Source organism: Nothoprocta perdicaria, unplaced genomic scaffold (assembly GCF_003342845.1).
Source record: "Nothoprocta perdicaria isolate Ctin4 unplaced genomic scaffold, notPer1 scaffold_67, whole genome shotgun sequence".
Lineage (NCBI taxonomy): Eukaryota > Metazoa > Chordata > Aves > Tinamiformes > Tinamidae > Nothoprocta > Nothoprocta perdicaria.
The window spans coordinates 2,229,361-2,256,574 of record NW_020455943.1 but is presented as its reverse complement, the minus strand read 5'-3'; the positions used below and the strand labels follow the sequence as shown (position 1 = coordinate 2,256,574).

Genomic DNA, 27,214 nt, shown 5'->3' with positions numbered 1-27,214 from the left:
CAATATTGCTTTGTGATGCTGCAGGAGGTGTCACTCACTCACATGTAGTGATACAGGAGCTGCATCTTTGGAGCCTGAATGTAACAAAATCTAGACAACACCACACATGGAAGCTTTACTCTTTATTTATAAAGTAAATTACAAAATAGATAATGAAGTAACCTTTCATTTCATTTTAGTATCAGAAAGTGGCTTACATTCAATACATAAGGTACCATAATCAAAGATTTCCTTTAACAATGGATTCATCCAAGAAATAGAGCAATTTTTACCTTAGTCGGTTAGCCTCCACTAGGGTTTTTTCTTGTATTAAAAGATCCAATTTTCCCTACTTTAGTCCTTTGTAACTGCAGCATTTCAAAAATAATTACCTTATTGCTTGTGGCTTTCACTAATGACCCCCCCAGCGCTCAAGGTAGCTGCAAGGGGCCGCGCTGCTGCCGCACTTTGTGAAGACACCAACCCTCAGGCCGGCCACTCTCAGCCTTTAAAGGACCCGGAGCAGTTCACAGAACAACTTTTATTAATGCCCTCATTTAGTGCTGGCTCTGAAGGTCCATTAACAGCGAGCAGGTGGAGAGGAACGTGAGGCAGCTGAGCAGCCGTCAACGTGAGGCATCTTGCAAGAAGATGAGGTGCTTCTTATTGCTTTGTGGGGAGCAGCGCAGGGAGGCACCACCTCACGTGGGAGAGGAGGCTGGTGCAGCAGTGGTTCTTTTAGGGGAGACAGGAGGAGGAAATGTGCTCAGGACACTACTTGGGAGGGTGGTCAGGGGCAACTGTGAACAGACATTGGCAATATATTTGAATAATTTTGAATTTGAATAATTTGAATAATTTTGAAAATATTGCAAGATAAGGTATCTTCAAAGGTCCAGTTTAGGCTCAACTCATCAAAAACTGTTTATGGTCAAATAAGCCTTGAACAGAATTTAGAGGGAAAAAAATATAAATAAACGCACATATCTATAGCATGTCAAGCTGTTCATTTTCCAGAACATTTAGTATTAAAAACCTGACTTCTTTACTCAGTCTACTGGTTGCAAAAAACAAATGTAAAAGTGTCAGCCAGGGCAGGTGTGCACAGGGCCAGGAATACTGGATTCAAACAAGCTCCCTAGCAGTGATTTTTAACTGCTATGGTCGGCCATTAACCTTATCATAACCTTAATAACCTTTACTAACCTCAATAAATCAAAAAAAAAAAAAAGTGCCAAAATGATTCTGTCGTAAACTGAAAGTGCCCTTATCTGCAGTGTGGAGTGAGCTAACTATGTTTAAAAGACAGTGATATCTGCCTGACTGGTCATAGGTAGAACCCTATGGGGAGAGGCAGGAAAGGAGTGTGTCCCTGGTGGAATGTGGTGGGGTTGGACTAGATGCTCTCCAAGGGTCCCTTCCAACCTCAACCAGTCTGTGATGCCCTGGATATGGTACCACTGAGAACACGGAGATGCTCCAAGGGTAAAGAGCTGCTGAATGGGATTCACATAGTGTATAAGATAAAATAAAAACAGCCAAGATGTAAAATTTCTACTGCAGATGAAGAACAGAAAGCAGTGAAACCAAAAACTATACAGTCTTCACATTATACAGTGCAGTCTCCAAAGGGTTGATAACATGTCAGCATCTCCAAGTGAAATGACAGGAATTTTGCCAGGTACTCGTACTGTCAAGGTATTACGTCCCTAAGGAGCAGGTTAAAATACACCTTCCATCAGGTAAGAATAATGTGACGCACCTTCGTAATGCAAACAACCACAATTTATGATAATATTATGCAGTAAACCAAGACTTGCAATTCACATGGCTCTAGAAATCAAAAAGCACAAAACCCACATGCAGAACACCAAAAACCAAGTTCCCTCTGGGGAATATACTTTCTCCACTAGATACCTGCCTCTATAATTTTAAATATTTCAACTCATTCAGTATGTGATTTTCACATCTAATTCTTCTTTTGTCTATTTGTAAAATGCATCTATTTTCTTATTCCTATTAAACAGATTAAACTGTGTTTAATCAAATTCATACTCTTCTGATTTTAGTCTGTAGAGAAGAAGAAAAAAAAATCAAAAGGACAAAACAGTAGCCAGGTGCTGCCAGCTGTTTTTTCAAGACCTAGTTACCTAAATCTGAATCTTTTGATACAGATTTAAGTTACTATTAAAGTTCAAACATTCAGAAAATCATTTTTAGATCATCTTGAATGTATCAAATTCCATTAGATACTGTAAATGCAACAGAAAAGAATCTGAAATCAAGAATAACTCAGCATCATGGAGCAAGTTTTTTTTTTTTTTTAACCGAATTTAGTTTTAGATCCAAGTGTCCAGGTAATCAGCTTTTATAGAAACATTTAAGTATATTGCTTTGAAGCAGCTCCATAATCTATCAAGTTTCCTGACTCACGCACTTGTAATTACATTTTACTTGATAGTTTGGTACTTAACATAAAAGGCTTAGGAGTAGTATCAAAGTCTGGAAAAGCTGTAGTGGTTTAAATCAGATTTCCGTAAAAGACAATTCCACAAAATTGCTTCATTTGGAATGATCATGCCTTTATTTATTCATTTACTTATTTATTTTTAGCAAGGAAAGAAATGTCACCCATTCCTGACCATCTGCATCTTCTGCATCTTTTTTCTTTCTTTCTTTTTTTTTTTTAATAATAGATTTTTAAATCAACTTTTCTACTAAGAAAACCAAATCAAATAATGCATCACATCAAAATCAGAAGAAAGCCTTCTATTGTAGTGTCATCCATGAGAGCTATAAGGGAAAAATAAAGCCTTGCCTAGGACAACGCTGCAGTGCTCGTCACATAAGTCCCAGTGGTTTCAGCTAGACTCAGATGAACACAGCTCTGCTCCTAGACAAGCAATGAAACTACCCATGGAATAAAAAGGCTGTAATAGATTTCTGCCCATGAAGGTTACGATCATAGGTATAGCTATTAAATAATGGATTCTAATTTAAAGTAAAGTAATATCAGTTTAGTCTCTAGTACTGAAATATCCACCTCTTCCATACGTCATCAAACATGGTAAACAGAAAGTCTACGTGGTGCTGTCATGAGGAGGGGGAAGAGTAGAAAAAGTTTTTTCTCCTACCATCTACGGGATGATTTCAGTTCATTAACAAAAACCACAATTTTGTTTCTCGCCGTAGTATCTTACTGATAGTGCAAACAACAGCTTTTAATCAGAAGGTGTTTCAGTCTCTGCAGGACCTCTGATCAGTCTCCGAATTCCTCTTTTCCCAGCGGGACCTTTCGGTTTAGCAAAGCTCTGTTTGTGTGCGTGTTGTTTTGGATGAACCTCTTCATAAAGGAAGTCAGCAGTTAGCTCATCACCATTATCTATTTCAATCTGCCAAAAAGAAGCAGTTCATCATACTCATCTCAAAAGCACGTTTAATAACAGTTAGAAATGCTGGCTTGCTAAAGTTCTTAATGCTGTATTAAAACCAGCATGTGCAAGAAAGTTCAGAGTCTAGCATGAAGTGTTCCCCAACTTACTTGTGCCTAATCTCAATAGTCCTGGGCAGATTTTCCCGAGATCCCTCTCAGCCAGTATTGGGAAGTGTGATTTAACTTTACTGGTTCTCCCTGAAGCAGCGGCACAACTACACAGAAAATACACCGAGAAACCTCCCCAGCCTCCAGCTTTGGCACAGCACGCGTGGGTGCTAACGCTGGGAAGCAGCAACCCGTGTGGAAACAAGGGCTTCATTACTCCTTCCTTAGTATGAGCAAGGAAGCAGCATGTGGCCTTTCAGAACTGAGTTCATTCTCTTACTCTGCCCTCTGAAGGAAAAGCTTTTAATTGTCCCAATGGAGTAATCACATCCTAATAATTAAAAATTTTCATTTGAAAAGCGCTTTAAAATTTAAACTTGTAAAAAGCAACATTTATAATATACTGTTGTCTCCTGAAATTGGAGGGGAGGTGAGAAACAGCTTATGTGATTAGTGGACTAGCGCAGCTCAGCTTTAAAGAGCATTTATTCAAGCCAGGGAAAATGCTAAAGTCAATTTGATGTGTAAATACTGATGCTGTTGTTGTTATTTTTTTAAATGTAAAAATATAAACCTGAATGGAGAGAAGATACCATTCTCAAGCCAAACCCCACTGGGTTTAATTGTGGGGAGGTAGCACTGACAGAAATGCTTTGCCCCCGTCCTGCTGAGGATTTAGCACCTCGTGGTCCTGGAGGAGCCACCAGCTGCTCTATCTCTGCAACAGCAGGTGCTTCAGAAAAGTGTCTACCACCATCTTCAAGGGTCACAGGGCTCTCATGCTTAACTGTAAAAAGAAACTTTCTAAGAAATAATTAGGTGTAAAAATGGCTAATATTCATTCTATTACTTTAGGCAGATGTAATCCCCTTAGAAACCAAATCCGAAAGTCCTCCTAAATTAAGAGACACACAGTAGAGGCACAAGTATTAAGAACAGAACCAAAGGTCATATAGTGCATGAAGAGACTATTGCTATGGTCTGTTTGCTAGCAGTGATAAGACACTCTTTCTTCATGAGTAGCTGCACAATCTTTAGCGAGAAAAGATGAGCTTGCCCACAAATCGGAATTTGCCCTTGCCAATGACTGATAAGATAGCAATTAATATTTGAGAACTGCAGCCTAAAATACACTATTTTGAAAATCCTCAAGTAACTTTGTTCTTAAATTCAGGGTTCAGAAACAACAGTATGTTGTGGGCCACATTATATCTTACTAAAAGGCCTGTCAAACTGTTACTTGCGAGTATTCAAAATACTTCAAAATACTGTCAAACATTCCCTTGAGACTAAAGGACATATTTGCTAAATCTACCAAAAGGCAGAAATTATGAATCACAGAAAAACTATAATGTCTTAAGTTTAAATACACCTGTTTTATCCACAAGTGTTTCTTGTGGAGGACAGGCATTTATACATAATTTAGCAACTATTCAACATTTCTCTCCTTCAGAGAAAGCGGTGGCAGACACAGCTATGGTGAGGTATCAAGAAAGGGACAGAAGGATGGAGAAAATACCAGCACACTCACTTACTTTTCTAATTATCTGCATCCACAGCTGTCTCTCCACAATTTCTAACAGGGGGCTTTTGCAACTCGAGTACAGCATCCGCTCGCGTATACTACAGGTGTATCCTGGCATCGAGTAGATGAAAACTGCAGCGGAAAATACAGTCAGAACAAAACAGACCACATGTGAGAACCTTTATCATCAAATCCTTTGCAGCAGAGAGGCAGCAGAAACGCACTAGGCAGTCTGAAGGGGAAGGTTTAACATCATTCTGAATGTGTAATTTCAGATATGGGATCCATGAATGGCCAGTACCTTCTCCTGTGTGCACTGTTTCTGGATGTTTAATGTTCATTATCAAAAAGAGTATCTCTGTACTTTCTAAACACAAGGACTCTTCACAAGTCTCACTTTCACAACCAATGGCACTGAAGTTTATGGTGTCGCTTAAAGATCAGATTTCCAAAGCTAAACAGCTAACTCCACGTCAAGATGACTAAGCTGCTGCAAACAAGTCAATGAAATTTCACATAGGGAAGTATTCCACATACCTATGGATTCCAAATAGTCCCCTTCGTGGGTGTGCTTATAGAGGAAAAAGTGGTAACGCGCAGAATCCTTTGGAATTCTTTTTGGCAAGTCCTTAAGTTCAGTATGAAGGGTGTTGGCCAAAATAATAGTTTCATTTTTCATATCGATTTGCTGTTGTCAACAAAACAAACCCAAATATAGTTAATATGCAGAAAGCAAACCAGAGAACATGGCAGGAAAAAAAAATAACAACCCAATTCAGCATATCAGTATATGCCATATATGCTCATTATTTAATATGTAGGCAATCTGTTCAATCTTATTAAAAGAGTAAAACGGAAGTATTTTATACTTGCCAGTTGCACATAATTGAGCTGCTTGTTTCTCAATTTCTCCAGCGCCTGAAGAGCTTCTCCAGCAATGGGGAAGGCCACTCCCTGCAGCGTCTGATGCTTGGTGTCTATGCCAACATCCGTCTGCACCTGCAAGCAACACGGGGCACCTGAGGCCCGCCGGGGAGCCCGGCGAGCCCCCGCTTGGCGTCGTACAAGCGGCAGGCAAGGCGACGCGTGCGGCTGTACCCGGAGGCAGCAACAGCCGCACAGCGACAGCCGGCTGCCCTGAAACACCACCCCGGGACTCGCCGGAGCTGCATGAATTTACAGGCCCCACTTGCTGCCTACCTGGGAACAGCTTCCTCTCTCTGCCTGGGAAGTAAGCCAGGAGGAAACTGTTGGGTTTTCATATGCTAGGTTGTATTTATTAACTAATTTATTAGCTGCTTATAAGCTTTGCTTGTATCTCGAAAAAAATTTAGATCAAAATGCATGTCATTTTTAGTAATTAAAGATTCTGAAAGGTAGGAAGAGAATTGAACAAACCCACCCAACTGGAAGGAAAATAAAAGCAACTTCCCTCCCTCTGGCTTCAGGCCCTCTCCCACGAGTCCTATGCCAAGCAGAAGGCAAATCAAAAACAGAGATTTCTTTTGAATTTTTGACATAAAACAGAAATCCAGGCTAAGCACAAGTCAGACAATTGCTCACAATCTAGTTATGTTAATCATGTAAACCATTCAAGAGAAAAGGACTGTTTTCTTAAGGACACTTTCAAAAAACTTATAAATAAATAAAAATTAAAAAGTTATCACTGTCAATGCTCTAGTTTCCAGTTTTCTAGATTCTAACCAGTGAATCTACTGGCTACTTAGAAGCTTTGGAAAATACTGATTTCCTTTTTCAAATTCACAAGTACATTAAATCAGAGATGAAGCAGCAAAATGCTACAGACAGGAAAAAAAAACAGTAAAAATTGAAAGGATTAGTCTATCAACTGGAAGATTTTCAGATTAAATTAAAATTGCATGCTCATGAAGCATAAAACAGAATGATAGAAAAAGGAAAAGAAAAAGATCAAAATACATGAAGAAATACTAACTTATAGTGCAGCTTTTAAAAGAAGAGCTTTCCTGAGAAGCACTTGCTTTAATACTGAGAATAATCAATTTATTAACAAAACTGAATACAAACATTTACAAAATGTGCTCCTAATATATCTGCATAAAAGCCTGATTTAAAAAATATAGTAAGGGTCATAAAATTAAAATAATATATATATTACACATAAAAATAGGAAAAAAAACACCCCACAAATACCAGCTGTGAACTCTGCGGGGAGGTAGGGGAAGAGAGGAACTGTGCACTCCAAGTTTAGAGATATGTTCTATACGTAACAGTCTATATTGCAAATTATTTCAGACCATTAAAGCAAAATGAAACACTTAAGGTAGTTAAAAATTTAAGAACTCACATTGAGATTTGTTAGTGGTGACTGCTGAGTGGATAATGAAATGGCAGGTGAAATGCAATACACAGGAATGTACAGCAATTTCTCCTGCACACAGGAGAAAACCAGCCCCTATCCTACTCGCACGGTGTGGGACACTGAGACTGCCTGTTCCTGTTTATGAGGAAGATCACGGGCGTCACAGTAAGTAGCTCAACAAAAGTGCAGCCCAGTTGCCAGTGTCGGTTAAGACCAAAAACAAACCAAAGCAATAACCAAAAATACCCAAATGAAACATTATAGACCGTTAGAAGAGCAGAGAACAAGAACAGGACACATCACTACGCACTGCAGGTATCAGCAACATGCCCACATTTCGAGTACCACATGCAGTTCAGGCTTCCCCATCCCTCCAACTCAGAAATTAAATAGTAGAATTGGAAAAAAAACACAGAGAAAGGCAAAGGATCAAAAGTATGGAGTACCTTCTTTGAGAAGAACAACTAAGTAGATTAGGACTCTTCAGCCTGGAAGAGATAACTGAGAAGGAATACAAGAGAGATCCCATGGATATAATAGGAAAAAAAGATAAAAAAAGAAAAAAAAAGAAAAAAGAAAAGAAAAAAAGAGTGAGGAATTTCCCATACATGTGTAGGGTATTGCAGTAGCTATAGGACAGCAGGCAGTAGTTCCCTGTGGAACGCACTGGCATTGGATCTGTGCACAACAGAAACTTTGTGTGGATTTAGAAAAACAGCAAGAGGAGCACAGATGAAAAAGCCATCAAGAAAAATTAAGTACTAAGACCTTGCTCAGGAAGATCCCGGCCTGCCAACACGGAGAGAGAGGGAATTGTCACGGTTTTCTTGCCCTGCTCTTGCCCTTCCTAGGTTCCTGCTGCTGCCCACAGCCCTGACACAGGACCAGCAAGCCTTTTATCTGACTCACTAAAATATTTCTTAGGAAAAAAAAAAAAGAATTCTAATTTCCATGTGCATATTCTTCTCTCTCTCTCTTTTTTTTTTTTTTTTTTTGTTAGAAAGCTTTCTAGCTTTCGGAAACTAACCGAGGAAAGTTAATGAAATATGGTTTCAGCAAGTCTAACTATGGCCTTTACAGGGGTGGAAAAATAAATGAAGAGCTTAAGTTACCACACTTTGTGCGAGATGCTTCACACAAAGCCAAAATCTACAGCAATCTGCAGCTTCTCTCTCACAGAGCAGCACAGCTACTGCTGCCAAAGTTTCGTAATAACACAGGCTTTGGGCCTACGTGAATCAGCTCTTAAAATCCATGCACTGTATAAAATATTAATACTAGAAGTAAATGATCATTAACAGTACAAAAGTTTTAATTTCTTCATTTTTTTTTAAGTTTTTAAACTGTTCAAGTACAATATAAAATTTGATCATCAAATGCTACATTGTAAACATGAATGCATTTCTACATTGAGTCATTGAATGGATGGAAAATATCAAAAGGCACAAAGGCCAAAAATAAAGGTCAAGGAAGAAGCAAACCACAACAGAAATGCAGCATCAGCACGTTAGAAAGTGAAATTCTCTAGAGAAAAGACAAAGAGCTGCATTTAACAGGACGGCTTCCTGGCATCCAGCTGCAAAAACAAATCAGCTCTCAAACACACAGACAGTGCTGTAAAATAGGCCTAAAGAACTATTAGGCTCAACGTAAGAGCTATTTGAATACATGTATGAACAGAGTGATCAAGGGAGGAAACATCACAAGAAAAGAATCCTCTTTCATAAGGGACAATGAAACAGTTCAGTTACTGGGTAATGCACAATTCGGTTAAAGGTGTTTGTTAGAGATGTTTCATGAAGAGCTTGTGACAAAGCAATTAGTCTTGTAAAGGACTAGCTCTTTGTTTTAGTGAGGAATAAAAAAAGAGGAAAAAAAAAGAAGAAAGGCGTTTTAATTGGAATTCTATTCAACTTCTCGCAGTCATGAGGACAGTGAACTGGTCCTGGAAACTATGAAATTGCCCAACAAGGGTAAGGCTGCTGAGATACTCTTTAGGATTATTCACTGACATACTTGCTCTTTTGCATTCTCCCCACAGGTTTTGCTACCACGGGAAATTTTTCTGGGCAGTGAAGCACAACCAGTGATACCAAGCATGGTTAAGGACAAAGTTGCAACAGCTCAGCTCTTAACTGCTAGGCCTCCAACTCACATACTTGGCCTTGCAAACTCAGCATTCCTACCTCCACTTATCATCACCTTGGAATCTCAGCTCAGAGAGATAAAAACAATACACTCTCACCTACTCAAAACTTTCAGAAACATCTCATTTTCTCATCTGCTTTTTTTCCCCCCCCCCCCCAAATCTAGAAAGACACCTTTCTATAATATTAAAGAACTCCACAGGCAGTTCCCCCTCCACCCATGCTCTACGGCCACGTAGGTACCTCATTGATCTTAATTTGCCGAAGTTCCTCTTCTGCTGCAGTCAGAGGCGCAGGGGAAGACTGTGATATCAAGTATTTTTTATAGCCATGCAGTGAAACATCATCCTGAAAGCAGAGTGTAAGTATCAACTATTTTATAGTAATGTAAGTTTTCTTCAAAGATACTCCATGCAGAATAGAAAAGCATTTATGTACAGCGTTATTATATTCATTCTATTTGACGGATTACAGGCACAGGAGCAAATCAGTTTGGCTTCCTGAACAACAGGCTCCACTGGGCTGCTCCGATGCCCTTCTTACTCAATAGCAGGCAGCACATCCACACTGGCCTCTAATTGCCTTGCTAATTTAAAAATCAGACTTCATGTAGACTAAGGCATAAAGTTATTCAGTCGGCTTGAACAAAACATCAACCGAAGTGCCACATTTCTTATTTGAAAAATCTTCTTATAAAATAGGCATTTCCAGAGAGCTAAATGGGTAGCTGACTGGTAGTTTTCTACCTAGAAAACGGCAGCTGGGAATACTGCTTGCAGACAGATACCAAACACGTGCATGGAATACAGCAAACAGCTCGGGATGAAGATTCCCAGCAGCGATGGATTCTGACAGCCACCCTGGGGAATTAACGCTCAGCGCCAGCTCTGGCTCTCTGCAGAGATGCCCATACCAGAGGTGAATGCTGCTCTGCTTTTATAAATAAGGTGTCTCTCGTAAAGGGCAGGACTTTATACTAGCAGGCAAAGAGGGGTTTCTACTCCACCCCTGAGAAACTGAAAGCTCCTTTTTTGCTTTTCTCTTTCTGGAGGAGGCAGATCATTCCCAGGGCCAATATTCCAGTATGTCTCGCTTCCAGAACTCAGAGGTAACAGACGGTTGATCTATGTGAAGCAACACATGGGATCACAGCCCAGTTCCATCACGATACCAGAACTGGTTGTACCTAAACCATCCTTGCTCTAGCAGAAGGTAAGGACAAAAAAAGCACATGGGTAGACCACTGGATACTGATGATCAAGATTTGTGACTCCAGTGCTTTGAAGAAGCTGTGATCTTCACTAGGGCGAACACTAGAGGCAATTCTTAACTTTATAAAGACATTAAATATAATTATGTTTATTTAGAGATAAAATAAACTATAGAACTATTATATGGACTTCATTCTCAAAGTGCCCGTTCTGAAATAACAACGGCAAAGCACTGCAGTGCTCCTTGGAAAGTCAGCCTTGAGCTCCGAGCTCCAGGGCTAGAAGCAAATTCCACTTATGACAGGCCCTGCTGCTAACACTTCACTGCCTGCGGTGCTAAGAGATTAGCTGAAAGAATGGCCACAAGAAACAACGCGACCTTTACCAGTAAACCCTCTTAGCAACTGGGTTATCTGCTTCTTTAGACCACAGCCTCTCCAAGATAGGCTTATTAGTGTGTGTTAGGATAACACAGCCTTCACTCCATGGTAATGCTGAACATAACAAACACGTTACTTAAAGAGCAGGGAAATTATTAGGCTCATTTCCCTTTGGATTTGCATCTTAAGTTAACATGCTCGACACAATAATCACATTTCTTTGCAAGGTTTCACCAGCATCCTCTGTTCCTCCCAGGCCCCAGCTCCTTCCCTTCTTTCACAGCTATATGCTTGAACCAACAGTGCCTGGGCTTTGGCTCAGATCTCTGCATATGACAAACCAGCAGAACATACCTGCTACACATTATGTGTTTGCTAAAGAAGAGCAAGAGGAGAGCTAATTTGGATCTTTAAATAATCATCATTTTTCCAGACAGTTATTGGAATTTTGCTTTTTCAAGAACTCTTAACTTGTATGTGTTTAAAATTTGCAATATACTAGAAGAGCACAATTGTGCTGGGGTGGTCAATCAGGCAGACATCACTATCACATAGAATACCACGTTCCAGGGTAACTGAGGTAATGCAACAGCTCCAGATTTGCATTTATGTGCAGCAATTAAACGCTCCTTAGAACATCATTAGACTTTATACAAAATAACCTCCAAATATCTTACAACAGTTGAACATTCAACTACTGGTATTTACATTAAAGAAATCAGTAACTACTAGAATTCTGCTTCTATAAATAATGATAGTAGCCATGGACCCCAGTTGCATTTTATGGTCAGATTTAGAAAATGCACTTTATTATTTCTTAAGATAAAAACATTCTTTTTTCAGATATTAATGACCACAGATAGCCATGACATCCTAATTTCTGATTTGGAATCGTACATCTGAAAGGCCTTTGCAAATATCAGCCTAAAAGTTTTAGTGTAAAGGCTTTTTTGAGGATTGGCATGCATGTAGTGAGCTTGAAAGATTCTCCTATTATTCCTAGATACTTTTCATATTGGAAGCAAGGACTCCTTAGCCTGAAATATTTCTCAAGCAAGAATTACATTTAAACACTTGAATAAAAGACATGCCTTTTGACCTTTCCCCTCTCCTCCCCTCGCCTTCATCAAAAAAGAGCAGAAACACCACAAATTCATACTTGTAAAATCAGCGACTTAAAACAGCATACTGACTTGTAAAATCAGTTTAAGCGACTTGTTTTAAGTCGCTGATTTTACAACAGCATACTGACTTTAGAAAGAAAAACATACCTGAACTGTCCCAAATACTTCATCCTTAATATGGCCACCTCCAAATTCTTTCTTAAGTGTTGCCCGGGTTGCCGCATACAACATTTTTTGACGAACCTAGAATATCACAAGACAATCTTCATTTGTTTTTCCTTAGGTATACTCAAAAACTAGCATTTTTATATGTTAAGTCTATTAAAAAAACCTTTTTTCCCCATATTTTACAGCTGAAACTGTAATTTAAATTTGTACTTCTTAATATAGATTAAATTTCACAGAATGAGTTTTGGAACAAGGTAAAAACATATGCTATTCAATTCTTAAGGATACTAGGAGACATTTTACCATGCAATATCAACCAAGTAATTCAAATGTGCAGCTTTAATTATGAGTCAACCCTTTCGTCTCTTAATATGTCCTAAATGCTAGTGAAAGTTGTAGGAACCTGGGAATAACTTTACTTCCTGTCTTCCCAAACATGGTATTCCAGTTCTCCCAGAAATTTGTGACTCTCTCTGCTCTCTGACTACCTGCTGTGGAAGCAGCTCATGTTGTGGTCGGTCACAGATGCACGAGTGCCAACTGGCCAGCCTGAGAGCCACACGGAATAAACAGCTTGAGCTCCTGCTAGAATCCTTCCCCCTGCGATGGCACCAATTCAGATTTCTGACCTATATCTTGCCATGGATTTCATGAAACAACATGCACAGAAAAGTAGGAAAAAAAAATAGTAAAAGCCTGTTTTGCCTCCTTTAATCTACCTAAAAACTAATTGGATCAGCTGGAGTTCATCTAGAGCCACTCATACTGCTCCTTAACCAGCAAATGGGGTTGTTTCCCCAGTTTCCTTGGGGGTAAGGAGGTGGGAGTGCTCCATAAACATCCCCCAAATCGTTCACACCCAGCACCTGAAGCCAAAGACACTGCTGAAAAATCCCACGGCTGTGCAGTTTCCCATGACTGATGCTCACCGGGGAGTGATCGGGGGACCACGCGATGAAGATCCACTCGTATCCTTGAGCATTCTGAGAGTCTAACCTGTACAGAACATAGCAGGGCTGCTTGTCCTCCAGGAGGGGAAGAACAAAGGTGTCGTAATCCTTCTCCCACGATCCAGCCGGCTGCCTAGAGGATCCCACAACAAGCTGTTCTATAGACAACAACCAAAGTTACGCATTAGCAGCAATATCAGTAACACTGGTTATTAAAATTAGCAATTTCAATAAGAACTTATTACAGTAACTAGGCATTTAAGCACTGTAGACTAGCAACAAGACTAATTTGAAGTCACTTGTTTTCCATACTTATATCTGCAATAATGGAAGTCAAGAATAGTCAAAGATGGAAAACTCCTGCACAAGCCTGACCCAAATACAAAAAATAAATAAATAGATAAATAAACAAGAAGCAATGTACTGGTTGCCATCAAGTTCTTTGATCTGCAGGGATAAGACTGATGTTAGTGTTTTAGCACAAGACACACAGACTGAAAAACTACACTGTGACAATTGGTTTATTTTTATATCAGAGTATTTAGGTGGATGCAAGATGAGAGTAAGCTTTTGATCTTTAGAATTATTCCTGCTCTTGCTACAACGTAACAGTGTTTGCATTTATTGTAAGGAGTCAGTAAACCAGATACATAGTGAAAAGAATTTGGAATGAATATGCTTGCACTGAACACTTTAACTTGACAATTTAAGCAGATAAAACCCTTTTTAATACAGCTTCAAAACTACAGACTCTTTAAATGAAGTAATTTATTATGTATAATTGGCTTAATTCCACACAGAATACTTTCAATTAGATTTAATTATGTGTAAGTTGAAACAAGATTTCCCTTCCTTCCTTACAAACCACATGGTAGCTTCCAGAACAAAATATTACCATAGTATTTTTCAAAATATTTATCAACCTATTAACCAAAATATTTATAAGCCACTAAATACTAGTCCCCCTGCCCAAAAGAGAAACATTTTGTTTAAATTAGATTCCAGTGGGTTAGGGACCATGATAATATTTAGTCTATAGACTAAATTTTCTGTAAGACCAAGAGCTAAGCTCTAGCCTTCCAGACAAGAGCACAAGACAGTACAGATGCCCTTATACAGTGAATCTTTCCAAACAAGCCGCTCTTCCACATTAATTTTCCAAGACACTGAACATAAGCAGTTCAGACGGAGAATGTTTGGCACCTCTCTGCAGCAGCTTCTAAGTAGCTGCAATACCAGACATAGGAGCCTTATGAGTATTCAAATGTACTTGCCAATTCTTAAACTCCAGATGGCTTTGAACTCGCTTGGATTTAGACAGAAAAATGCAATTAGAGGAATAACACTGCCCAGCAGCAAACCTGCTGTCTTAGTAAAACTAAAACTGAGTCCTGCTAATTTGAGTTTTCTATTGAAAAATAAGAGTTGCTGCAGACAGATGAGGCAACCGTCCCTCTTCTACCATTTTTGAGTGCTACACTTTTCTTTATGAACTTTGGAAAGAAATACTATGAGACTGAATTCTGCTTCTACTTATAGGTAAAATATAGACACATAATGGAAAGAAAAGCTTTTGATATAAATGGAAGACACTTTCCATCTTTAGCCTTCATTCTATATTGAAAAAGTAGTGCATATTCAAAAGCACAGCTTTTTATCTTGCCTAATGAAATCAAATTCAGCGCCATGGCAGCATTTGCTAACCTGTGCTGAAGAAACGCTACCACAGGGAAACAAATGAACCAAATTTGATGAAACAAATACAGCCTCTAAAGCTATTATTGCTGATTCCTTCAGAAAAGCAATATAAAACCAGCGTAGGACTTCCTAACAAAAGCAAATTCAAAGATGATAACAGGATGCTTATCTGAGGATAAATGTACATGTGCGTATGTATATATACACACATGCATGTTCCCAACCAACAGCTACTTTAATGTACTATAAATGACTGAAGAACAAAAAAGTGAGGTCAATATCTGATACATTTTAAAGATGGACAAAGCAATGCTGTGTTTTATGCACTTAAACGGTAATTTCTAAGTACATTCCCAAAAGAAATAAGTAGGAATACTGCCCTGCATTATACTGAAAATTACAGTGTCACCAAAAATTCAATCCTACCTTCAGTATACAAAGATCTCAGTAATGCTATTTTTTGCAATTTTTATAAAAAACAACTATACACATAGGTTACTAAACAACAAGGAAATACCTAAAAGGATCTGGAGAAAAAAAAATGACTAACCATTTTCAATGACTATTTTTAAAAGTCTGTATTGTCCATTTCTGGCTCCAACAAAGGTGTCCTTAAGGTTTCCACTAGCTGGAAAAAAAAAGAGAAAATAAAAATAACTGAATGAAAACTTTCAATGTACAATGATATTTTACCTTTCTCAATTTTTCCCTGTCCTAGGGAAATAAAAAGCTGGACTTCTACAACAAAGTTGGACTGGAAAAAGATAGCAAACTCATTTCCCGCTGTGTTCCTCCTGTCCCAATCACTGGGATACAGCAAAAAGGTGATGACAACATTACAAATAAAGGAGAAAAAAAAAAAGGGGGGGGGGATAAAACAGCCCAGCTTTCTTACATACTGTAGAATTTTCATTAGAGTGAAAAGATGGCTTGTCACATAGTAAGTCTTTTAGTAACACAGTAAAATAGGCACATTTTTCAATTGAAATTACTAGTCTCTCCTAAGGACACTGCTCTGAAGAGTAAAGGCTGATATAAAATCTTCTTGTATAGCTCTTAATAAGGCCAAAGCACAACTAAGCAAACATGATAAATTTATAATGAATTTGCAAAGTAGCTAAAAATTTCAGTTTATAAACTGCACGTTGACAACATGATACAAACATGACATTTCACTAAGCTCGAATATGAAGATCATTCTCATCTCAGGTGCTCTTCTGAATATTCTGAGTGCAAGTCTGCTTAATTGTACCCTAGGCAGGGGTGGGTGCAGCATTTATTGAAGAAATTTATTGCGAGCCACTCTTCTAAGTAATCCCACAACAAAGAGCCCTGCAGCAGCAGGACAAACATCTGCTATAAAAGCAGGAACCCAAGGAAGAGGATTATTTGCAGCCGCATCGAGGCCAAACAACAGGCGGTGTGGCCGCAGCCGGCGATGCTGCTCTCCATGTTCAAAACATTTCATATTTGTGTATCAAGGTGATGCACAGATGGTTCAGGACCTCCAAAATGTGGTCAAGAAGAGCATTATACAAGATTAAGCTCCGTGGGCTACCAGTCCCATGCCAGCTCTACCTTAGGTAGCATTTCCCCATTAAGGAGTGCTCAGCCCCAGTGTCATTTACTGCCAGCTTTTCTAATTGTCTGCTTCCATGGGTGCAAAATCCCATTCAGCACCCTAACATTATGCTATTTTCCAGACCGTATGATCTCTAGGACATTTTTTGTCCTCTCCTCATCTATTACCTTTTGCTCTTCATCCTAGTAGTAACATCAAAGCTGCACACTACAACAAGAGCAAAAACACCGGGGTGGCTACTGCAGCAACACCAGAACCGTGGCAGCTCCTGAAGTAACAGCTGAAGACAAAACACCAGGGTTTGAGAAACTCTCTTACTAGTAAGTGATCTGTTTTTTTACCTGGGTTTTAAGAGTCAGAATTGAAGACTACTCTGCTTAGACTTTCTGATGGTAGAGCACATGCAATTACAATTCTATTATCTCAGCATGCAGCTTGCAGTTGAATTTGGATTTCTTTTTCAAAGCAATCCTGATGCTAAACATGCCCATTCTGCCTGAGGGCCGCTGAGCTCCAGGAGCGGAAAGGTTTCATTAGGTGCTTGGGAAGAGCTGCACGTGCCCTGCCCAGGAACGGGCCGGACCTGCTGCCTCAGCACTCCCCTTGACAGCACTTTAAAAAATGTGGAGCCCACAAAACTTGCCGGCAGACAAGCTGAGACGCTCTCCTCAACAAGTCCTGGGGAGAGGGGAGGGGATGCTGAGGTGCAAAGGGGCTCCCCACTTAGCGCGCCAAGAATCCACCCGCACCCTCTGCGGCTCTGCTCGGACAACGGGAAGATTTTCAGGGATGAGAAGGAAAACTGGCATAGCTCTGGTTCCTGCAGTAAGCGACAGGGCGATTCTTTGCTTCCCCTTCCAACACCACTAAGGAGAAGAAAAGGGAGGGAAGATCCACCACAACATTCCCCCCAAGGGGGGATAAAGGCTATTTCAGATGCACCTCAGATCTAAGAGGGGACAAGAAACTTGAGAGAAACAAGAGCAGAAAATGACACAGGAGGAGGAGAAGGAGGAGAAAGCGTGCTCAGCAAACAGCAAATGTGCAAGGACGGGCTCGGAGGTGCAGTTAAGACACGGGTACAAAAGTCACTTTGAGCAATAAACGTGGGAGCGCGGGGAAAGGACGCTGCTCACCCACGGAACACGCAGCCCGCAGAAACCCGGCACAAACTGCCCCCTAATCCCGCACCGTAATCCGTGTTGACTAATTCTGTGATTTAAGGGACCTGGCAGCACTGCGAAGCAACGCGGCCTCCTCCACCGGCACTTCCCGTTCTCCACGGCCTGGCAGCATGGAAAACAGGCTCCCGGACACTTGTGCCTCGGCCGCTTGCAGGCGCTCCCGTCCCCGGGCCAGCGGCTTTTCCCAGCGCTTCCCCCCACAAGGAGCCGGCAGCAGGGCCGGACTCTCTTAGCGCAGCTTCAAAGCGGCTGCGGGGCCACCGGGAAGCCTCCAGCTCTTCCAGCCCGCCGTGGCTGCAGATCCCAGGCAGCGCTCCGGCCCCGGGAGGGAGAAGCGCAGCCCGGAGCGCTCCGGGAAGCCAGCAGAGCCCAGAGGAGCCGCTGCCGCGGGGCACGTCCCTCCCTGCCCGCTCGCCGCGGCGGTACCTTGGATGCCGGTCTGGTGCGACATGGCGCAAGCCGCGCGCTGCGCCGACACCCGGTTCGGCTCGGCTCGGCTCGGCCCGGCCCGGCCTGGCTCGGCTCGGCTCGGCCCGGCGGGCGGAGCGCGCACGTGATGCGCCCGCGTCATTCGCGCGCTCCGCCCGCCGGGCCGAGCCGAGCCGGGTCGAGCCGTGCCGGGCTGCGCTCGTTTTGCGTGGCCCCTGCGCTACAAACGCCCTTAGCCAGCGGTTTTCACCTCAGGCCCAGGCTGAGAAGCACCATCTGCCGAAAGACGGATTCTCTTTCTTCATTTTTCTCTCCCCAAAACGGCTTTGATGTTCTGCATGGCATCTGGTGTCTTTAATCTGCGTTGTGATCCAGGCGGGAGCCCCCAGGTCCCACGTTCAGCATTTGTAGTAGGGCTGTGGGCACCTCATGCCCTCATGTTGGTGCTTTTGGGTTGTGAGGAGTTAGCAATGGGTCAATGCTCAGCATTGGAACAACAACAACAACATAAAGCACTAACAGGGCATACTAAGTATCTTAACTAAGCTCAGATGTTCCCAAAGTCAACTGATTGTGTTGCTAAAATGTAGGTGTCTGTGCTTTCTCACATCCCCTGTTGGATGAGCCCAGCCGAGGAGGTCAGTGCCCCGTTTGGGGAATGTACCCTAGTGCTGTAGTTGAGTGCAGTGCGTGGGCTCTCCTGTACTGTGTGAGACCAGTGGGTGAGTCACTGTGGAGATCTGCCTGGTGGAGCTGGAGATGGCTGTGGATCACAGTGGCTGGGGCTGGGCACAAGCTGCAGTTACCCTTCTTCTAGCAAGGGGCTGTAAGAGGGAGGGAAAAGGCTTCAAAGGCATGAAAACAAGCGATGGGAGGCAGCAGGGACCTCACAGAGAACAGTGAGGTCCACACCTATTCCTCCCAGAACAGAAAGGTGATTAAAAGCTAAAGCATCTCTTGGACAAGAGCTTTACCAAGAGGAAGAAGAGTATTGGAGTTCCAGTCAGAGTGGCAAGCAAGATGTGACACTATCATCTATCGCAAATATTTTAAGTCATTGGTCCTACATTCCTCCCATGTGTTGGCATTCGTGTTTGTGAAGGACAGACTTGGCTGAAAGGACCTTGAGGAAAAAAAGTTTTCAGACAGATCACATCCTAGATCCAGTTGCTCATGTGTCCCAGGACCACAAGTGTGGGCATAGCGTGGCAAGGAGGGGCTCTGTTTTCAAAGGTTGCCCACGCTTACACCTGAAATATTGGGCCAATACGAGACTACAGTATCTGTCACCGGATTGAGAGCACCTTGACTACCTGAGGTGCCACCACATCAGTCCAACCGATCTGCCACAGGAGAACCATGTAGAAAGTGGGAGTGGATGTAAAATAAAATAAAATACAGAAGTAGTGTATCTGCTTAGTAAGAGATTTTTAAAAAATAAAGCTTGTATATACTGGCATTTCATAAGACTTTTGATCAAAAGACGAACAAAGTATGAGATACTTGTTTCAAATCTGAATATCAAAAGTATTTTCCTATATTACAGTGTTTCCTGTTTGGTGAAGAAGAAATATGTTCCAGAAAAAACAAGCAAATCTGAACAAGGATTTTATATTTATATAAGAAGTTTATGCTAAGCTTCTTAATTTTAGTGTGCTTCAGTCTTATTAAAATGTTTTTGATAGTTTGCTATCCAAATCATAAGACATTATGATGAGTCTTTGGATAAGAATAGGGAGATTTATTTATTTGCATATGCATAAGCATTAACATCATTTCTGCCTTATATTTTCTTATCCAGAATTTGAGTTCTCTTCTCTTCTCTTCTCTTCTCTTCTCTTCTCTTCTCTTCTCTTCTCTTCTCTTCTCTTCTCTTCTCTTCTCTTCTCTTCTCTTCTCTTCTCNTTCTCTTCTCTTCTCTTCTCTTCTCTTCTCTTCTCTTCTCTTCTCTTCTCTTCTCTTCTCTTCTCTTCTCTTCTCTTCTCTTCTCTTCTCTTCTCTATGTGATGGTCAAATTGTTTCATGTCCTCAGTAGTTTTTAAATTATTACATTCTTCAGATGTGATTCATTCTTTTATAGCTCTACCCTAACAGTAGTGGCTACCTAATGTGAAAAGTGTTTTGCAATTCAGGCACTGTTTGAGCCAGGCACTCTTCAGATGTTCTTGTTCTGCCTCCATCATGTGTTACCTGAATGAATTCCGAAAGTGCATTAAACTGTATGACTAGCATTTACATGGTTCTTGAATTTGCCTTTTCTCTCCAAAGGGAAAAAAATATTTTAATTATTTAAAATGTTTGTTTTGTAAATTATTAATGATAAGGTCAAAAATATTTCCCTTATGCTTAGACTCCTAAAATAACTTTTGAGAATCATCTTAGTTGATGCTCAAAATGATTCTCAAGTCAAAGAAAGCCAGACAAAAATTTATGAAGACCTGAGCAGGTCTATAAGGTCTTTGGACTAAGTTTATAAACCACGGGCTCATTTTTTAAGCTCTTGTGGACTGCTTGTACAGAGTGCATTCTTCCTAGACCATGAGACATTGAACATAAATAGCGAGATTTTAGATTTTACCGGATTCCAGAAGAAAACTGCATAGAAGACAGAATCAGGACAAGATCTGCCCAGGTGGGGTTAGCTGCTAAAGAGATGTGCTTTTTTGTTCTACATTGCTTTCTTAATGCCTACCTTTTTACAGCAAGATGTATTATATTGCCTTGTGGGCAATGAGCCTCAAAGAGTAGCCTAGAGAGAGACGGTAAAAAAGCAAGAATAACTGAAGTCATATTGTTGTCCTCCAGAACAGGAATGAGGTCTTCTCACCACCAGGAAACAGGAGAAGCTCCACTTCTCACTTAAGTAACACTTGTATTAAAAATGAACATTGTGTATGAAAAGAAAATACAAAGCAAACATTAACTGCTGTTTGTGTTTATGTAAAATCTTCTTGTGGTTCTCAGTCTACCAAAAAAAAAAAAAAAAAAAAAAAAAAAAAAGCTTCACTATGCACTTATTTTTGAAAAGAGTGGGTACTTTCAATGACTTCCAGCAGCATCTCATGTTTTTGTACTGGTTAGGGATGTTATACATTCCTCTCCATTGGATTTGGTAGCTATTTCTTGATGAGAGAGAAGATGTTCTTGGGACTGTTTCAGTCCCATTTGGATGGTTATACCAATAACCAAGCCCTTGTGGCAGGACCTCTTTCAGAAAGCTGACTTTTTTGGCAAACAGTCACCATCTGCAATGCTGCCTAGATTTAGAACAGACCTGATCTGCCAAGAACCGCAATTACCTCCTGTATGAAGGCGGTCATCTGGCTGGGAATCATTTTGGAGAACAGAACAGAACTTGAGGTCTGCACAATCTGATGAGTTGGTTTAGTTTTGAGTATTTTGGAAAGTAGTTTTTTTTTCCTGAGATTTCTTTACTTAAATGCCATTCTCTGCTGTAGGTACGTTGTTATGCTGTTGTTTTTAATAAATAAATAAAAACAGGGCAGATATTGTAATTAGGTGAAAATGGATAGGATAAAAATTTGAAGTTATATTTTTGTTTCTCCTCGTATTACGTAGAGGAAATCATAATCCTACCAAAACCATTAAAACTTCTGTCATTGCATTCTGTGCTAGAGTCGCAGTACGTGAACTGCTTTTAATGGTAGACCTCTTTGCTGCACATGATCTAAGCCGATCCACTGGTTCAGTGCTAGAGCAGATCCAGTCGTTTTCCACCTGAACTCAGCCACATTCTTTTATATATGTTTCCATTTCTTTTTAGCATTTGCTGAATTGAGACGACTGGTGGAAGAACTTGTGCAATACTGAGCTCCAGCACTAACACGGTGATGACGATGTGCTATTCCTTATCCTGCTGACCATCAGTACAGACGTGCTGATCCCTTGCTTGATAAGCTACAGTTAGTACAAACTAATGGCAGATGAAGTAAAAAGCGACTCTGTCCAAGGCATTGTTCATACTGCTGAAGTCATCAAGTGATTAACAGACTTCCTCTCTTAATTAGAATTGCTAAGTCCCTGTGCCCTGCTCACACTGTTCACCTTGTGGCCTAGGAGGACCAGTATTTCAAAATTTAGCCTTTTGTATTTTATTTTTTCTGACATTTTGCCCCTCTCCCGAGATGCAACATCCCCATTAATTTCTCCATGCTTTGTGTAGCTGTGAACATAGTAGATCAAATCTCCGTTTCCCTCTTGCTGTTTTTCTTTGTTGTTTTAAGCCCTTATCCAATTTTCAAAGAAATGAAAAAAAAAAAAAAAGAGTTCAAACTACTGCTATGTCAATTTACCTTTTGGCACAGGCATTGTGAAGACTGGGATTCTGATTCTTGGGGTCCCACAGGTTGGGGGTATCAACCAGAGGGGAGATCAATCCTCTGAAAGGGAGTCACTCATGACAAGTAATACCCCATAAATAATGGAAGTAATCCTCAAAGAAAGGAGTAAGAAAACATCCTTTAAGTGTAGGTTTTATCCCCCTAAATTCTCACTCCATGATGTCAATTAGGGATTTTATTTCTGATTGGGTAAAGCATTGTGAGACAGGCAGAATAAAACGCAATCACAGATCCCTATCCTTCAGTGCTCAGTGTTTAAAAAGGCAGAAATATATAGGGAGGACAAAGACTGGTAATAAACTTGGACCTGAACAGTTCACTTCTGGCATCTAAGACTCTGCACTAACAGTGCTCAGCTCCTTCCATTCGGTATCTAAATGTACACACACACATGGAAAATCACGTTTGCTCTATCTCAGCAAGGCTGAAGGTCTTCAGTGCTTTGCATTTGTTCCAAAATATCTTGCAGTGCACTCACTGGTATTTTTACATTGAAAGGAAATTCAATAAACAAAGAGCATTTTAACTGCTCTGCATATCCTTGTGCTGTAGACACTCAGAGTGCCTGTCCATTTTGCATGGATTCCCACTTGCTGAATAAATTATTACACTTCTCATTGTAAATGTTGTGCGGGACTTTGTTTTTCCCAGTGCATTAGTGCAGGTTAAAAATAGCAGGCCCTTGTCACTGGATATTCTCTGGCCATGTAAAAAGAGATTTGTTTGCATAACAGACCCTGGCTATCTCTGTGTATGATGAGAAAAAGCTTTAAAGAAAGGTCACAAAACTTAGTCCTCTCACCACTTGTCCAGAGCTAGAAATTTGACGGCAAAGAAACAATTCTCTAGAGATACCTGGATATAAATGATTCTTTCAAAAATCATCTTCAGACTGCAAATATTTGTTGCAATAATTTTGTTCCCACACCTTTAGAATATTTCCAATCTTTTATTGTAGTTTTGTTAATGAAAGTATTAAATAAAAGTAAAAAAAAGATGTATCTCTGGCATGACTTGGGAGTTTCCAAACTCTGTGTTCTGTAATCTCATATTACGGTGGTTGTTACTGAGGAAATCGATGGAGTAATTAGGCCAATAAGCTGGTGAACCCTCTAAAATAAACAACGGCAGAGGAATTATGTGGCTGCAGAGGGTAAACCACTGTCTGGTGTTCAGATATTCCTCTTCTTCCTTTCAGTTTTTTTTTGGAATTTAGTCCTGTACTAGCCTTTCCTCATTTTTGCCCATGCTTGCTCTCAGCTTGACAAGCCTATAATTAAGTCATAATATTTACCCCTTTAAATACATGTTTAAACACTAGCTTTCTTCAGTTCTCTGAATTTTTCTGTGTTTTTTTCAGTTGTTAGGGATTAACTTTTGCAAGTTGCTGCTGCTTGTTAGCCTTTTATATTATTACTATAAGGGAAAGGATTTCAATTTTGTTTTGTAATATGTGAATAGTTTCCTTTCTTTTTCTAAATAAAGGATAGCAATATTTACTGGGCATTTCTGCTTTTTTATATTATTGAAGACATTCGTATTATTTTTAGCAGTAAAGCAGTACTACTACTTGCAACGTCATTTTATAATCAGTTTCTGAGGGTATAGATTTTTGTCCAAGTTCTTGAATTCTTGAATTATTTACATATTAACAGTTATCAGCTTCTCTTTATTTCTCCATTTGTTTCAGGTTTTAATATGCTACTTTCCCCTCTCTTAGTAATAAAAAAGTGGGAATACAGATAATGAATAGATTTACAATGCCATAGCTGAGGCTGGTTGCCTTAACTGTGAAATTTTACATGGGTTTCCCAGAGGTTTGCTTGCTTGTTTGCTTGCTCGCATGCTTGTTTCTTTTGAGGGATTGAAGAAAAACACATGAAAGGAGCACCATCCCTAAATAGTCAGGCTTTGAAGTTTGGGGGAATTTAGTACTTTCCCCAAGGAGCAAGGCAGGGAAGAGGCAGTTGTGCCATCACACATAGAAAGATAGGAGAGACTGCAGGAGCTGGAGAAGACCTGGCTCAGGGGCATCTCTTCCCTGTATAAGTAGCTGAAGGGAGGTTGTCCAGAAGACAGAGCCAGGCTCTTCTCAGCCCTATCCACTGGCAGGACATGGGTAATGGATGTACTCTTGAATATGGTCAATTCCATAAACTTTTTAAGCCTGAGAATAGTTGAACACTGGCACAGGTTGCCCAGGTGGCTGTGGAGTCTCTGTCCTTGGGGGTGTCCAAACCCTGGCTGCACGCAGCCCTGAGCAACCTGCTGTCAAAGAAACCCCCAGGCCCTTCAGCAAAAGCCTGATTCACTCTAGCTACCTATAAGGAAGAGCACAGGAGACACCAGGACAGCACTACCCAGAGCCCCACCAGGATGGCCTCCAAACACTGGTTGTATCTGGTCTGCACTGGTGGGTCAGCACGAAGCTTGTTCCAGAGGAAAGCACTGGAAGAGTCAAGAAACTTCCATAATGGAAGAACATTCTTAATGTGTTCTTAATCCTTAATGGTAAATGAGCCTTAAAATGCCTATGCCGAGTCTGTGTTTTCTCTCAGAGGTTCCTTCCAACTTCAGCTCTTGAACATTCTAGGAATGGTCCAAGGTTGTGGACCAAGCAGCAGAGCACACGATTCATCTAGACATTGTAGGATATTAGAAAGCCTTCTAGGAGAGTGCTACAGCGTTTTCTTCCTTGTCCAGAGCAGCCCGTCAGTCCTGGCTACACCACAAAAGAATAGGTAGCATTATAGTGGATTGCGTTTCCTTCACGTATTGTTCTGGAACAGACGGATTGCACAAGTCTTTGCCGTTTGGGCTTGCAGCCTTTCCCACTGACAAAGCCAGCATTTTCCTTTGGCATAAACACCACACCTGTGTGCTTGCAGGGTGCCATTGCTCGGGAATGTGCGGTAGCTCGGCGGGCTTTCTGCTACCAGATGGAGCTGCTTGGGACAGCAGATTCCTGTAAGATAAGTTTTCAGCAGCAGGCTAATACACAGAAGGCCAATAGCTCAGATTTGAGTGTAAAAATGACTTTGCAGAAGTTGATACTGCAGTAAGATGCATAGTTCAATATCACAACTCTGCTGGCAGCTACATAGTTCCTAGATAGCACCCATAGATGGTTCCCTTAACCTCATGCCACCTTATGGTAGGGACACTGGTAAAATAGGGAAAAAATTCACAAGCACTGAAAGTAGCATATTCAAGATGACTCATTGTCCTGATCCAACCTGCTTCTTACTTTTAACTTACTGTTTTTACTGCTGGTCTGGTCGGTTATTGACAGCTTTATAGATGGGAGATGTTTTTAGCCTTATCTTTTTGACTTTTTAGTGGCTGGATCTGATTACGTGTCTACGTAAGTGATTTCAGTAATTTCTTCCATGTTGTTATTCAGATATTTATTTCATTAAATGGAACTTGATTGCTTGTTAAAAAAAAAAAAAAAAAAAAAAGAAAAAAGGATTTGGGAAGTCCACTGTGTTTTTGTTTGTTTGTTCATTTGTTTGTTTGTTTAAGTAAATGAATGTAATACTACACTTCTTTGAAAAATATTAGTTGCCCTTCAGGAAGCAACTGAAGCAGGAAATCTGGTAAGTGGGGGTGTATGGATCAGTTACATCTTTGATTATATCAACAGAAAAGTATATGATTTTCATTTAATTGATTTCAAAAACGTGATTTACTGCCTGAAAAACTGTGTGAACTTTGTGCAGCTGCAGCACGTGTCTGCATCTGACAGGAGAACAGGATTTTCCTTCTTCCTTCGTTTTTGCAGGGTGTAGGTGCAAGGAGAGCTCTGATGTCTCCTTTGCGCTGGGTGCTGCCGCCTGCTCTCTCGATGCTCTGCTGCTGGGCCCATGCAGCCTGGCCCCGGTGCGGCAAGGCAGGACAGGCAGCGCAGCTTGCATTATTCCTGTCCTCCCCAGCAGCATGTGATTCCTTTTGTTTCTGGATATTCTGAACTTCTGTTTACTGTAAAGATGGTTTGGTGAGGAGGTTTACCGTTATGTTTTGACTGTTGCACTCTTTATACCTGAGCAAGTAACAAAAAAAAATGAGGCACTTGTAGGTTATTCCACTGAGGATGATAATTTGGTGATAGCATCAGATATCTTCAATACAGTTATGTTTGCTTACAGAAATATATAAAAATATATTGTCATAAGCACAGCAGATCTCAAACCACCAGGGGCAGTGTACTGCAAACAGCATCAAGCCCCTTTCAGCCCTCAGCAAGCAAAGGGTTTCCTGGCTCCAAGCCTTTCTTAGGATGCTTGTGCTGGTTGTGCTACACCTTTCATGATACGACACCTTTCATGCTCCTCCATAGACTCACACACCCTTCCCAAAGCAAACAAATAAGTTTTATGCCATGCTTTATGCAATGCCTTGTTTCAGCTACCTACTTGCAATAGAATTGCAGAACCATCTCAATATCAGTGCATAGCAGCTCCAAATTGGCTTCCCCATCTTGAGGATCAAGCAGACCTTGCACATTCTGCATTATGGACCTGCCAGAATGCAATGCCCAGGGCATCCTGCAGCCGTGTTCCCGGGATGTCAGTGCCCAGGGCATCCTGCAGCC

At 40.8% G+C, this 27,214-nt stretch overlaps 1 protein-coding gene across 1 annotated transcript; it reads right to left on the bottom strand.

Annotated features, from left to right (window-relative positions):
* Positions 1–560: 560 nt before the first annotated feature.
* Positions 561–18,330, bottom strand: TWF1 (twinfilin actin binding protein 1). The gene is made up of 9 exons (XM_026050262.1): positions 18,257–18,330; positions 15,615–15,692; positions 13,346–13,524; positions 12,396–12,491; positions 9,777–9,881; positions 5,919–6,044; positions 5,583–5,733; positions 5,056–5,177; positions 561–3,371 (listed from the first exon to the last, which is right to left on the bottom strand). Exons 1-9 carry the CDS (start codon positions 18,279–18,281, stop codon positions 3,201–3,203), a joined length of 1,053 nt encoding a protein of 350 aa, XP_025906047.1. The 5' UTR covers positions 18,282–18,330; the 3' UTR covers positions 561–3,200.
* Between the last annotated feature and the right edge of the window lie 8,884 nt (positions 18,331–27,214).

What these genes read in the sequence shown, in the direction of transcription:
- TWF1 (XM_026050262.1), bottom strand. Translation starts at nt 18,281, where the DNA reads ATGTCGCACCAGACCGGCATCCAAG. An exon ending in GGTCCCCCGATCACTCCCCG is followed by an intron (nt 12,492 to 13,345) that starts GTGAGCATCAGT and finishes GTGATATTCTAG; the next exon opens with GTTCGTCAAAAAATGTTGTA. An exon ending in AGCTCAATTATGTGCAACTG is followed by an intron (nt 5,734 to 5,918) that starts GCAAGTATAAAA and finishes TGTTGACAACAG; the next exon opens with CAAATCGATATGAAAAATGA.